General features: G+C 44.6%; 1 protein-coding gene across 1 annotated transcript in view; it reads right to left on the minus strand.

Moving 5' to 3' along the window:
- Positions 1 to 910: 910 nt before the first annotated feature.
- The window catches only part of LOC135535298 (calpain-2 catalytic subunit-like), a gene marked incomplete at both ends in the record, with an annotated part of 20,222 nt that continues 6,132 nt past the window's right edge, over positions 911 to 15,000 (minus strand). The window contains 5 exon segments of the mRNA XM_064961963.1: positions 911 to 944; positions 946 to 972; positions 974 to 1,073; positions 11,443 to 11,517; positions 12,101 to 12,186. Of these exon segments, the coding sequence (XP_064818035.1) occupies positions 911 to 944; positions 946 to 972; positions 974 to 1,073; positions 11,443 to 11,517; positions 12,101 to 12,186 (322 nt within the window).

The following is a 15,000-nucleotide window of genomic DNA, read 5'->3' on the forward strand; positions in this document are numbered from 1 at the left end:
CCATTGAAAAGGTGTTATGTACTTGAGTGAAGACCCAAAAGCGGTTTTAACAGAAACAGAGTTCTTTAATGAAAAAACAGGAATGGCATAGATCCTCTTCCGACGTTGTCAATGGAACAAAAGATAGTTAGTAGAGTGCAGGATGCACCTGCCAGGCAGACTCCGACAGGATAGGACTAGGTGGAAGCAAACGAGACGATAGCTTGCTTCTGGCATGAGAAACACAAACGAGAATCTGACACCGAAAGTAGCAGGAACAGAGAGAGAAATAGAGACCTAATCAGAGGGAAAAAGGGAACAGGTGGGGAAAGGGTGAATGAGCTAGTTAGAGGAGATGAGGAACAGCTGGAGAAGGAGAGAAAGAGAAGGTAACCTAATAAGACCAGCAGAGAGAGACAGAGTGAAGAGAAAGGACAGGAACAGACATAATAAGACATGACAAAAGGAGTGGGACAACATTCCACAGGTAACAATCAACAGCCAGAGCAACTCTATGCGAAGGAGATGTGCCTAAAGCTGTATGAGACAAAATGGTGGTCACACCAGACCAGGTGTTTTTACAAGGTATCTGTGACCAACAATTCGTATCTGCACTCCCAGTCATGTGAAATCCAATAGATTAGGGCCTAACAAATTCATTTTAAATGACTGATTTCATTTATATGAAATATAACTCAAGTAAGATGTCGAATATATTGTTGCATGCTGCGTTTGTATTTGTTCCAGTATATTTGGGTGTTTTGGAGATTTTGTTCATGTTTATTTCCAGCCCCGATAATGAAGAACGGGAAGTCAAGTCAAGTGAAAAACAAGCGTCTCTTTCAGAAGCTTTACTAATAACAGCCTTTACTGTACATCTACAGACGGTCAACAACTTCTCCTTGAAGCAATTCAGACTTGTTGGATGTACCTGGATGGTTCCTGCAGCCTCCAGCAGTGGACCCTACCCCTCCACATGCCTTTATACTGGGAATTTGTTCCAGCGACCCACCTCGTCACTGGTCAGGGTGTCCGGAGTTAGGTTACAGATCTCCAGCTTGGAGAACTGACTTATAAAGTCTGAATAGGACATCCTGGAGAGGCAGCAGAGAGACAGGGGTAGAGAGAGACAGACAGAGAGACAGAGAGAAGAAAGAGACATAGATACAGAGAGACAGAGAGACAGAGAGACAGAGAGAGAGAGACAGAGAGAGAGAGACAGAGAGAGAGAGAGACAGAGAGAGAGACAGAGAGAGACAGAGAGAGAGACAGAGAGATAGATACAGAGATACAGAGAGTGAGACAGAGAGACAGAGAGAGACAGAGACAGAGAGAGACAGAGGGAGAGACAGAGACAGAGAGAAAAGAGAGAGAAAGAGACATAGATACAAAGAGACAGAGAGAGAGACAGATAGACAGAGATAGACAGAGACAGAGAGAGACAGAGAGAGAGACAGAGACAGAGAGACAGAGACAGAGACAGAGAGAGAGAGAGAGAGAGAGAGAGACAGAGACAGAGAGAAAGACATAGATACAGAGAGAGAGAGAAAGAGAGAGAGAGACAGAGAGAGAGACAGAGAAAGAAGACAGAGAGACAGACAGAAAGACAGAGAGAGACAGAGAGAGAGACAGAGAGAAAGAGACATAGACAGAGAGAGAGAGAGAGAGAGACAGAGAGACAGACAGAAAGACATAGAGAGACAGAGAGAGAGAGAGAGAGAGAGAAAGAGACAGAGTCTTGATGAACCAGACGTAAACACTGTGCAGACCATGGTTTCATTTCAAACAACAGTGAAATAAGTTGGGGATGCCAAGCTAGGAACTGCCTCACAAATGTCTGAGTCGAACATCCTGGAGATTCTGATGGGAAACACTTCAGCATCATCAGAAACGCTGATGAACGCGTTAACCCGATACGCGTCGGTGTATTTTAATACTTACTTAGCCCGCACAATAGAGGCTTTTAACTTTCAAACCCACACAAGTGCCTGATTTTAATGCCACTTAAGCAACCAATTGTGGTTGTAATTTTTGCTTTTCTACAGATGCCGTATCTTAATTTGATCATCCGGTTGATGCAGGGATCTTCCTGCGAGGCAGGAAATACAAACGTGTAGTATTTTCTAGGTTTAAAAAGGCTTCTAAAGTTTGTAATTTCCGCTTTGAAATGTCCGAGTTGATTTGCCTAAATAAAATATATCAAGCCCTACCCCACCGTTATTATAATTCACATTTCCTGTTGCCATAGGATTATTTTCCTGCCGTAGCAGGCTGGTCAAATTAAGATCCTACATCAGTAGTTCTATTCCCTCTGAAACAGCACCTGTGGTTGTCCTGTATGTTTAAATGTTTGATGTGGCTCAGTTGGTAGAGCGTGGCACTTTGCAACACCAGGGTTGTGGGTTCAATTCCCACGGGGGACCAGTGAGGAAAATGTATTCATTCACTTCTTTAAGTCTCTCTGGATAAGAGCGTCTGCTCAATGACTAACATGTAAATGTACATTTTAGCAGGAAGTCAAGCTGAGGCCCCGGGTCTCTTTTGCAGGGGAGCCCTGCATGCATATCTACATACACATCAATTACACTATATATAGCCATTCTATATACCCATCAAATGACACCATACACATGTACAGTGGGGCAAAAAAGTATTTAGTACTTATTTTCCACCATGATTTGCAAATAAATTCATTAAAAATCGTACAGTGATTTTCTAGATTTTCTTTCTTATTTTGTCTGTCATAGTTGAAGTGTACCATTGATGAAAATTACAGGCCTCTCATCTTTTTAAGTGGGAGAACTTGCACAATTGGTGGCTGACTAAATACTTTTTTGACCCACTGTATATACACATCAATTAAACTATATATAGACAAATCACACGACACACATCAATTACATATATAATATTATATATATTTGTTTACCTTTATTTTACTAGGCAAGTCAGTTAAGAACAAATTCTTATTTTCAATGATGGCCTAGGTACAGTGGGTTAACAGCCTGTTACAGGGGCAGAACGACAGATTTGTACCTTGTCAGCTCGGGACTCGAACTTGCAACCTTCCGGTTACTAGTCCAACGGTCTAACCACTAGGCTACCCTGCCTCCCCACACATTAATTACACTATACACACAGTATCTATCTACACATCAATTAGACAATACCTAGCCTATCTCTATACACACCAATTACACTATATATATATATATATATACACACCAATTACACTATCCATGAAAAGCAAACACAGGCATATGAAACAAATACCAACTCCAGCAACTTTAAGGAGTTTTGGAGATCATTCCACAGGAGATGCGTAAAACAACTACAAGCAGATTCATCTAACTGGGTGGGGATTGAAGGGATCTCCTGGTCTAAAGTAGTGCACTAATACCCGATAGACCCTGGTCTAAAGTAGTGCCCTACTACCCTATAGACCCTGGTCTAAAGTAGTGCACTAATACCCGATAGACCCTGGTCTAAAGTAGTGCCCTACTACCCTATAGACCCTGGTCTAAAGTAGTGCGCTACTACCCTATAGACCCTGGTCTAAAGTAGTGCCCTACTACCCTATAGACCCTGGTCTAAAGTAGTGCGCTACTACCCTATAGACCCTGGTCTAAAGTAGTCCCCTACTACCCTATAGACCCTGGTCTAAAGTAGTGCACTAATACCCGATAGACCCTGGTCTAAAGTAGTGCCCTACTACCCTATAGACCCTGGTCTAAAGTAGTGCCCTACTACCCTATAGACCCTGGTCTAAAGTAGTGCCCTACTACCCTATAGACCCTGGTCTAAAGTAGTGCCCTACTACCCTATAGACCCTGGTCTAAAGTAGTGCGCTACTACCCTATAGACCCTGGTCTAAAGTAGTCCCCTACTACCCTATAGACCCTGGTCTAAAGTAGTGCACTAATACCCGATAGACCCTGGTCTAAAGTAGTGAACTACTACCCTATAGACCCTGGTCTAAAGTAGTGCACTACTACCCGATAGACCCTGGTCTAAAGTAGTGAACTACTACCCTATAGACCCTGGTCTAAAGTAGTGCCCTACTACCCTATAGACCCTGGTCTAAAGCAGTGCACTACTACCCGATAGACCCTGGTCTAAAGTAGTGAACTACTACCCTATAGAACCTGGTCTAAAGTAGTGCCCTACTACCCTATAGACCCTGGTCTAAAGTAGTGCACTACTACCCTATAGACCCTGGTCTAAAGTAGTGCCCTACTACCCTATAGATCCTGGTCTAAAGTAGTGCACTACTACCCGATAGACCCTGGTCTAAAGTAGTGCCCTACTACCCTATAGATCCTGGTCTAAAGTAGTGCACTACTACCCTATAGACCCTGGTCTAAAGTAGTGCGCTACTACCCTATAGACCCTGGTCTAAAGTAGTGCCCTACTACCCTATAGACCCTGGTCTAAAGCAGTGCACTACTACCCGATAGACCCTGGTCTAAAGTAGTGTACTACTACCCTATAGACCCTGGTCTAAAGTAGTGCACTACTACCCTATAGACCCTGGTCTAAAGTAGTGCACTACTACCCGATAGACCCTGGTCTATAGTAGTGCACTACTACCCTATAGACCCTGGTCTAAAGTAGTGCACTACTACCCTATAGACCCTGGTCTAAAGTAGTGCACTACTACCCTATAGACCCTGGTCTAAAGTAGTGCACTACTACCCTATAGACCCTGGTCTAAAGTAGTGCACTACTACCCTATAGACCCTGGTCTAAAGTAGTGCCCTACTACTCTATAGACCCTGGTCTAAAGTAGTGCACTACTACCCTATAGACCCTGGTCTAAAGTAGTGCACTACTACCCTATAGACCCTGGTCTAAAGTAGTGCACTACTACCCGATAGACCCTGGTCTATAGTAGTGCACTACTACCCTATAGACCCTGGTCTAAAGTTGTGCACTACTACCCTATAGACCCTGGTCTAAAGTAGTGCACTACTACCCTATAGACCCTGGTCTAAAGTAGTGCACTACTACCCTATAGACCCTGGTCTAAAGTAGTGCACTACTACCCTATAGACCCTGGTCTAAAGTAGTGCCCTACTACTCTATAGACCCTGGTCTAAAGTAGTGCACTACTACCCTATAGACCCTGGTCTAAAGTTGTGCACTACTACCCGATAGACCCTGGTCTAAAGTAGTGCACTACTACCCTATAGACCCTGGTCTAAAGTAGTGCACTACTACCCTATAGACCCTGGTCTAAAATTGTGCACTACTACCCGACAGACCCTGGTCTAAAGTAGTGCCCTACTACTCTATAGACCCTGGTCTAAAGTAGTGCACTACTACCCTATAGACCCTGGTCTAAAGTTGTGCACTACTACCCGATAGACCCTGGTCTAAAGTAGTGCACTACTACCCTATAGACCCTGGTCTAAAGTAGTGCACTACTACCCTATAGACCCTGGTCTAAAATTGTGCACTACTACCCGACAGACCCTGGTCTAAAGTAGTGCACTACTACCCTATAGACCCTGATCTAAAGTAGTGCACTACTACCCGACAGACCCTGGTCTAAAGTAGTGCACTACTACCCTATAGACCCTGGTCTAAAGTAGTGCACTACTACCCTATAGACCCTGGTCTAAAGTAGTGAACTACTACCCTATAGACCCTGGTCTAAAGTTGTGCACTACTACCCGATAGACCCTGGTCTAAAGTTGTGCACTACGGAACCACAAGAGCAGAAAGATTCTGCAATCACAAGAGCAGAAAGATTCTGCAATCACAAGAGCAGAAAGATTCTGCAATCACAAGAGCAGAAAGATTCTGGAATCACAAGAGCAGAAAGATTCTGGAATCACAAGAGCAGAAAGATTCTGTAATAACAAGAGCAGAACGATTCTGCAATCACAAGAGCAGAAAGCTGCAGCAAGAAGGGATCAAGCAAATCGGCCTCGGTGTCAACTTCTGACCTTAGTTCTTTAACGTTTTTTGAACGTTACACCTGGTGTATTCTTTTAGAACATAACAAGTAGAATGTTGTTGAAATGAAAACAAAGATTCACTGGAAGTTGAACTTCCATCAAAACAACTAAGAGTCTAGGAGAGGGACAGGCACTCGGTTTATTAAACCACCATTTCATTTAAACAATAAGCCTTCCGAGATCAAACGTTGATCAAGAGCATCACTTATCTTACATGTCTCAGTAGTCATGCCAGAATCTGACATAACTTTCTTATGCAGGGAAGGAGAGGACTTTCTACGCTTCAGTGCATTAAATGTTTCACAAAATTTAGACGGATTCCCAGCAGAGTCTGAGATGGAACATAGAAAGTAGCTAGATTTTATTTTCTTGGTTGAGGATGAACATGTACTTCTCAATTGCCTGAAAAGCTGCCAATCAGCTAAAGAGTCAGTATCTCTAGTCTCATCATAAAAAGATCTGAAAGTTCTATAGAGAACCAAGGATTTGTTCTGTTTTTTACTCAAAGGCTTTTAAAGGGTGCATGTTTGTCTGCCAGAGAGATGCAAATAGATGAGAACAATTCTGGAACACAGGAGAGTTAATAGAACAGAACTGGGAGGGAACACGGGAGAGTTAATAGAACAGAACTGGGATGGAACACAGGAGAGTTAATAGAACAGAACAGAACTGGGAGGGAACACAGGAGAGTTAATAGAACAGAACTGGGAGGGAACACAGGAGAGTTAATAGAACAGAACAGAACTGGGAGGGAACACAGGAGAGTTAATAGAACAGAACTGGGATGGAACACAGGAGAGTTAATAGAACAGAACTGGGAGGGAACACAGGAGAGTTAATAGAACAGAACTGGGAGGGAACACAGGAGAGTTAATAGAACAGAACTGGGAGGGAACACAGGAGAGTTAATAGAACAGAACAGAACTGGGAGGGAACACAGGAGAGTTAATAGAACAGAACTGGGAGGGAACACAGGAGAGTTAATAGAACAGAACAGAACTGGGAGGGAACACAGGAGAGTTAATAGAACAGAACTGGGAGGGAACACAGGAGAGTTAATAGAACAGAACTGGGATGGAACACAGGAGAGTTAATAGAACAGAACAGAACTGGGAGGGAACACAGGAGAGTTAATAGAACAGAACTGGGAGGGAACACAGGAGAGTTAATAGAACAGAACTGGGATGGAACACAGGAGAGTTAATAGAACAGAACAGAACTGGGAGGGAACACAGGAGAGTTAATAGAACAGAACTGGGAGGGAACACAGGAGAGTTAATAGAACAGAACTGGGAGGGAACACAGGAGAGTTAATAGAACAGAACTGGGAGGGAACACAGGAGAGTTAATAGAACAGAACTGGGATGGAACACAGGAGAGTTAATAGAACAGAACTGGGAGGGAACACAGGAGAGTTAATAGAACAGAACTGGGATGGAACACAGGAGAGTTAATAGAACAGAACTGGGATGGAACACAGGAGAGTTAATAGAACAGAACTGGGAGGGAACACAGGAGAGTTAATAGAACAGAACTGGGATGGAACACAGGAGAGTTAATAGAACAGAACAGAACTGGGAGGGAACACAGGAGAGTTAATAGAACAGAACAGAACTGGGAGGGAACACAGGAGAGTTAATAGAACAGAACAGAACTGGGAGGGAACACAGGAGAGATAATAGAACAGAACTGGGATGGAACACAGGATAGTTAATAGAACAGAACTGGGATGGAACACAGGAGAGTTAATAGAACAGAACTGGGAGGGAACACAGGAGAGTTAATAGAACAGAACAGAACTGGCAGGGAACACAGGAGAGTTAATAGAACAGAACTGGGAGGGAACACAAGAGAGTTAATAGAACAGAACAGAACTGGGAGGGAACACAGGAGAGTTAATAGAACAGAACTGGGAGGGAACACAGGAGAGTTAATAGAACAGAACTGGGAGGGAACACAGGAGAGTTAATAGAACAGAACTGGGAGGGAACACAGGAGAGTTAATAGAACAGAACTGGGAGGGAACACAGGAGAGTTAATAGAACAGAACTGGGAGGGAACACAGGAGAGTTAATAGAACAGAACTGGGAGGGAACACAGGAGAGTTAATAGAACAGAACTGGGAGGGAACACAGGAGAGTTAATAGAACAGAACTGGGAGGGAACACAGGAGAGTTAATAGAACAGAACTGGGAGGGAACACAGGAGAGTTAATAGAACAGAACAGAACTGGGAGGGAACACAGGAGAGTTAATAGAACAGAACTGGGAGGGAACACAGGAGAGTTAATAGAACAGAACTGGGAGGGAACACAGGAGAGTTAATAGAACAGAACTGGGAGGGAACACAGGAGAGTTAATAGAACAGAACTGGGAGGGAACACAGGAGAGTTAATAGAACAGAACTGGGATGGAACACAGGAGAGTTAACAGAACAGAACTGGGAGGGAACACAGGAGAGTTAATAGAACAGAACTGGGATGGAACACAGGAGAGTTAATAGAACAGAACTGGGATGGAACACAGGAGAGTTAATAGAACAGAACTGGAATGGAACACAGGATAGTTAATAGAACAGAACTGGGAGGGAACACAGGAGAGTTAATAGAACAGAACTGGGATGGAACACAGGATAGTTAATAGAACAGAACTGGGAAGGAACACAGGAGAGTTAATAGAACAGAACTGGGATGGAACACAGGAGAGTTAATAGAACAGAACTGGGATGGAACACAGGAGAGTTAATAGAACAGAACTGGGAGGGAACACAGGAGAGTTAATAGAACAGAACTGGGAGGGAACACAGGAGAGTTAATAGAACAGAACTGGGATGGAACACAGGAGAGTTAATAGAACAGAACTGGGATGGAACACAGGATAGTTAATAGAACAGAACTGGGATGGAACACAGGAGAGTTAATAGAACAGAACTGGGAGGGAACACAGGAGAGTTAATAGAACAGAACTGGGAGGGAACACAGGATAGTTAATAGAACAGAACAGAACTGGGAGGGAACACAGGAGAGTTAATAGAACAGAACAGAACTGGGAGGGAACACAGGAGAGTTAATAGAACAGAACTGGGATGGAACACAGGAGAGTTAATAGAACAGAACAGAACTGGGAGGGAACACAGGAGAGTTAATAGAACAGAGCTGGGAGGGAACACAGGATAGTTAATAGAACAGAACTGGGATGGAACACAGGAGAGTTAATAGAACAGAACTGGGATGGAACACAGGATAGTTAATAGAACAGAACTGGGATGGAACACAGGAGAGTTAATAGAACAGAACTGGGATGGAACACAGGAGAGTTAATAGAACAGAACTGGGATGGAACACAGGATAGTTAATAGAACAGAACTGGGATGGAACACAGGAGAGTTAATAGAACAGAACTGGGAGGGAACACAGGAGAGTTAATAGAACAGAACTGGGAGGGAACACAGGATAGTTAATAGAACAGAACAGAACTGGGAGGGAACACAGGAGAGTTAATAGAACAGAACTGGGAGGGAACACAGGATAGTTAATAGAACAGAACAGAACTGGGAGGGAACACAGGAGAGTTAATAGAACAGAACTGGGAGGGAACACAGGAGAGTTAATAGAACAGAACTGGGAGGGAACACAGGAGAGTTAATAGAACAGAACTGGGAGGGAACACAGGAGAGTTAATAGAACAGAACTGGGATGGAACACAGGAGAGTTAATAGAACAGAACTGGGAGGGAACACAGGAGAGTTAATAGAACAGAACTGGGAGGGAACACAGGAGAGTTAATAGAACAGAACTGGGAGGGAACACAGGAGAGTTAATAGAACAGAACTGGGATGGAACACAGGAGAGTTAATAGAACAGAACTGGGAGGGAACACAGGAGAGTTAATAGAACAGAACTGGGAGGGAACACAGGAGAGTTAATAGAACAGAACAGAACTGGGAGGGAACACAGGAGAGTTAATAGAACAGAACTGGGAGGGAACACAGGACAGTTAATAGAACAGAACAGAACTGGGAGGGAACACAGGAGAGTTAATAGAACAGAACTGAGAGGGAACACAGGACAGTTAATAGAACAGAACAGAACTGGGAGGGAACACAGGAGAGTTAATAGAACAGAACTGGGAGGGAACACAGGACAGTTAATAGAACAGAACAGAACTGGGAGGGAACACAGGAGAGTTAATAGAACAGAACTGGGATGGAACACAGGAGAGTTAATAGAACAGAACAGAACTGGGAGGGAACACAGGAGAGTTAATAGAACAGAACAGAACTGGGAGGGAACACAGGAGAGTTAATAGAACAGAACTGGAAGGGAACACAGGAGAGTTAATAGAACAGAGCTGGGAGGGAACACAGGAGAGTTAATAGAACAGAACTGGGATGGAACACAGGAGAGTTAATAGAACATGCTATACATCTGTAGACATCAAATGGACTTAATTATATGTACTGAATGCATAATGCTATTGTGCAACTTGCCCAGAAGTTGGCCGTAAGTAGGACACTGTTGTCAGACCCTTGTATACAAATTAAATAAATGTATTGGCACAAAGACAGACCAGGAGGTCACAGATTAAAAAAATATATATATATATCTGGGAATACTTTTTTGAAACCCCCAACTCATAACGCCTTCATGCCAAATGTCTTTTTAAACCTATTATTAAGCTTCATAAATGTGCCATAACTTATGACAAACAAAACACTTAATGACACAGTGCCATCACTTATGAGAAGGAAAACTCTTAATGGCACAGTGCCATCACTTATGAGAAGGAAAACTCTTAATGGCACAGTGCCATCACTTATGAGAAGGAAAACTCTTAATGGCACAGTGCCATCACTTATGAGAAGGAAAACTCTTAATGACACAGTGCCATCACTTATGAGAAGGACAACTCTTAATGGCACAGTGCCATCACTTATGAAAAGGAAAATTCTTAATGGCACAGTGCCATCACTTATGAGAAAGAAAACTCTTAATGACACAGTGCCATCACTTATGAGAAGGAAAACTCTTAATGGCACAGTGCCATCACTTATGAGAAGGAAAATTCTTAATGGCACAGTGCCATCACTTATGAGAAGGAAAACTCTTAATGGCACAGTGCCATCACTTATGAGAAGGAAAACTCTTAATGGCACAGTGCCATCACTTATGAGAAGGAAAACTCTTAATGGCACAGTGCCATCACTTATGAGAAGGAAAACTCTTAATGGCACAGTGCCATCACTTATGAGAAGGAAAACTCTTAATGGCACAGTGCCATCACTTATGAGAAGGAAAACTCTTAATGGCACAGTGCCATCACTTATGAGAAGGAAAACTCTTAATGGCACAGTGCCATCACTTATGAGAAGGAAAACTCTTAATGGCACAGTGCCATCACTTATGAGAAGGAAAACTCTTAATGGCACAGTGCCATCACTTATGAGAAGGAAAACTCTTAATGGCACAGTGCCCGTCCCCAAGGGGCAGTGGCCGACTTACCAGAACTCCCCATCCTCAGCAACATGATCCAGCTTCAGCTTCTCGTCGGGACGGACATATTTCCATTCACTAGAACTGATCAAAGGGATCCAGCAGTCAGTGTAAATAGTGTGGGGGGGGGTTACAGGTGATCATGGTAATAATGGGGCGAGGTTTTACAGGTAATCATGGTCTTTGCAGTAAGCAGGGATATTCTACACTAACAAGCAAAACGGCAGTAACTGCTCATAGCGTGGAACTGAGAAAAATGGTTTTAATTTACCTTAGTTTCACAGTAACCTTATCCAGTTACTGCTAACATGACCTCCATTTTCTCCTAAACACAATGCGCAGGCAGGATACTTGTCCACATGATTAAACATGTATTTAATGTAGCAAAAATTACATTAACTAATTTTGGACAAATTTAGCCATTACTGCCTTTGTGCTTGGTCGGGCAGTTTTCCACTCTCAATATTGTTTGGTGTAGGTCTTCCTTATGGACACAGTGGGCATATCGTAGCCTGGTACCAGACCTCTTTGTGCTGTCTTGCCAACTCCTTCGTGACAATTAGCATTGAAGTTGACAAGACAAACAGATCTGGGACCAGGCTGTAGAGTTTGTTCGTCTTGTATTCTATTTCAGTGTGCTGTTTGGAAGTCATCATCATTCCCTCACCCATCACTCCATGGCCCAGTCCACTCCACCTGTCCCCAGGGGTTCCTGATGCGAATCAGCTGGACCGGGTCTCCATGGAGATGGACCTGGATTGAGAACAGGACTCACTTAGGCCTGTGGTATTATTTTTAACACACTCAGTACTGTGTTTTTCCCCCATATGTTTGTGGTTTTATTGAAAGGGTACGACAGTCAAGGGAAGACTGAAAAGGTAGAAGTGTCATTCAGAAAGACAGATGAACATGGGGTTAGAGCCCATCAGAAAGACAGATGAACCTGGGGTTAGAGCCCATCAGAAAGACAGATGAACCTGGGGTTAGTGCCCATCAGAAAGACAGATGAACCTGGGGTTAGAGCCCATCAGAAAGACAGATGAACCTGGGGTTAGAGCCCATCAGAAAGACAGATGAACCTGGGGTTAGAGCCCATCAGAAAGACAGATGAACCTGGGGTTAGTTCCCATCAGAAAGACAGATGAACCTGGGGTTAGTTCCCATCAGAAAGACAGATGAACCCGGGGTTAGAGCCCATCAGAAAGACAGATGAACCTGGGGTTAGTTCCCATCAGAAAGACAGATGAACATGGGGTTAGAGCCCATCAGAAAGACAGATGAACCTGGGGTTAGTTCCCATCAGAAAGACAGATGAACATGGGGTTAGAGCCCATCAGAAAGACAGATGAACCTGGGGTTAGTGCCCATCAGAAAGACAGATGAACATGGGGTTAGAGCCCATCAGAAAGACAGATGAACCTGGGGTTAGTTCCCATCAGAAAGACAGGTGAACCTGGGGTTAGAGCCCATCAGAAAGACAGATGAACCTGGGGTAAGAGCCCATCAGAAGGACAGATGAACATGGGGTTAGAGCCCATCAGAAAGACAGATGAACCTGGGGTTAGAGCCCATCAGAAGGACAGATGAACATGGGGTTAGAGCCCATCAGAAAGACAGATGAACCTGGGGTTAGAGACCATCAGAAAGACAGATGAACATGGGGTTAGAGCCCATCAGAAAGACAGACGAACCTGGGGTTAGAGCCCATCAGAAAGACAGATGAACCTGGGGTTAGAGCCCATCAGAAAGACAGGTGAACCTGGGGTTAGAGCCCATCAGAAAGACAGGTGAACCTGGGGTTAGAGCCCATCAGAAAGACAGATGAACATGGGGTTAGAGCCCATCAGAAAGACAGACGAACCTGGGGTTAGAGCCCATCAGAAAGACAGACGAACCTGGGGTTAGAGCCCATCAGAAAGACAGACGAACCTGGGGTTAGAGCCCATCAGAAAGACAGGTGAACCTGGGGTTAGAGCCCATCAGAAAGACAGATGAACCTGGGGTTAGAGCCCATCAGAAAGACAGGTGAACCTGGGGTTAGAGCCCATCAGAAAGACAGATGAACCTGGGGTTAGTGCCCATCAGAAAGACAGACGAACCTGGGGTTAGAGCCCATCAGAAAGACAGATGAACCTGGGGTTAGTGCCCATCAGAAAGACAGGTGAACCTGGGGTTAGAGCCCATCAGAAAGACAGATGAACCTGGGGTTAGAGCCCATCAGAAAGACAGATGAACCTGGGGTTAGAGCCCATCAGAAAGACAGATGAACCTGGGGTTAGAGCCCATCAGAAAGGCAGATGAACATGGGGTTAGAGCCCATCAGAAAGACAGATGAACCTGGGGTTAGAGCCCATCAGAAAGACAGATGAACATGGGGTTAGAGCCCATCAGAAAGACAGATGAACCTGGGGTTAGAGCCCATCAGAAAGACAGATGAACCTGGGGTTAGTGCCCATCAGAAAGACAGACGAACCTGGGGTTAGTGCCCATCAGAAAGACAGATGAACCTGGGGTTAGAGCCCATCAGAAAGACAGATGAACCTGGGGTTAGAGCCCATCAGAAAGACAGATGAACCTGGGGTTAGAGCCCATCAGAAAGACAGATGAACCTGGGGTTAGAGCCCATCAGAAAGACAGATGAACCTGGGGTTAGAGCCCATCAGAAAGACAGACGAACCTGGGGTTAGAGCCCATCAGAAAGACAGACGAACCTGGGGTTAGAGCCCATCAGAAAGACAGATGAACCCGGGGTTAGTGCCCATCAGAAAGACAGGTGAACCTGGGGTTAGAGCCTATCAGAAAGACAGATGAACCTGGGGTTAGAGCCCATCAGAAAGACAGGTGAACCTGGGGTTAGCGCCCATCAGAAAGACAGACAAACCTGGGGTTAGCGCCCATCAGAAAGACAGACGAACCTGGGGTTAGAGCCCATCAGAAAGACAGACAAACCTGGGGTTAGAGCCCATCAGAAAGACAGATGAACCTGGGGTTAGAGCCCATCAGAAAGACAGACAAACCTGGGGTTAGAGCCCATCAGAAAGACAGACGAACCTGGGTTTAGAGCCCATCAGGAAGACAGACGAACCTGGGGTTAGAGCCCATCAGAAAGACAGACGAACCTGGGGTTAGAGCCCATCAGAAAGACAGACAAACCTGGGGTTAGTGCCCATCAGAAAGACAGATGAACCTGGGGTTAGAACCTATCAGAAAGACGGATGAACCTGCGGTTAGAGCCCATCAGAAAGACAGATGAACATGGGGTTAGAGCCCATCAGAAAGACAGACGAACCTGGGGTTAGAGCCCATCAGAAAGACAGATGAACCCGGGGTTAGAGCCTATCAGAAAGACAGATGAACCCGGGGTTAGAGCCTATCAGAAAGACAGATGAACCTGGGGTTAGAGCCCATCAGAAAGACAGATGAACCTGGGGTTAGAGCCTATCAGAAAGACAGATGAACCCGGGGTTAGCCCATCAGAAAGACAGATGAACCTGGGGTTATTGCCCATCAGAAAGACAGATGAACCTGGGGTTAGAGCCCATCAGAAAGACAGACAAACCTGGGGTT

This window comes from Oncorhynchus masou, unplaced genomic scaffold (genome assembly GCF_036934945.1).
Source record: "Oncorhynchus masou masou isolate Uvic2021 unplaced genomic scaffold, UVic_Omas_1.1 unplaced_scaffold_4744, whole genome shotgun sequence".
In the NCBI taxonomy this organism is placed as follows: Eukaryota; Metazoa; Chordata; class Actinopteri; order Salmoniformes; family Salmonidae; genus Oncorhynchus; species Oncorhynchus masou.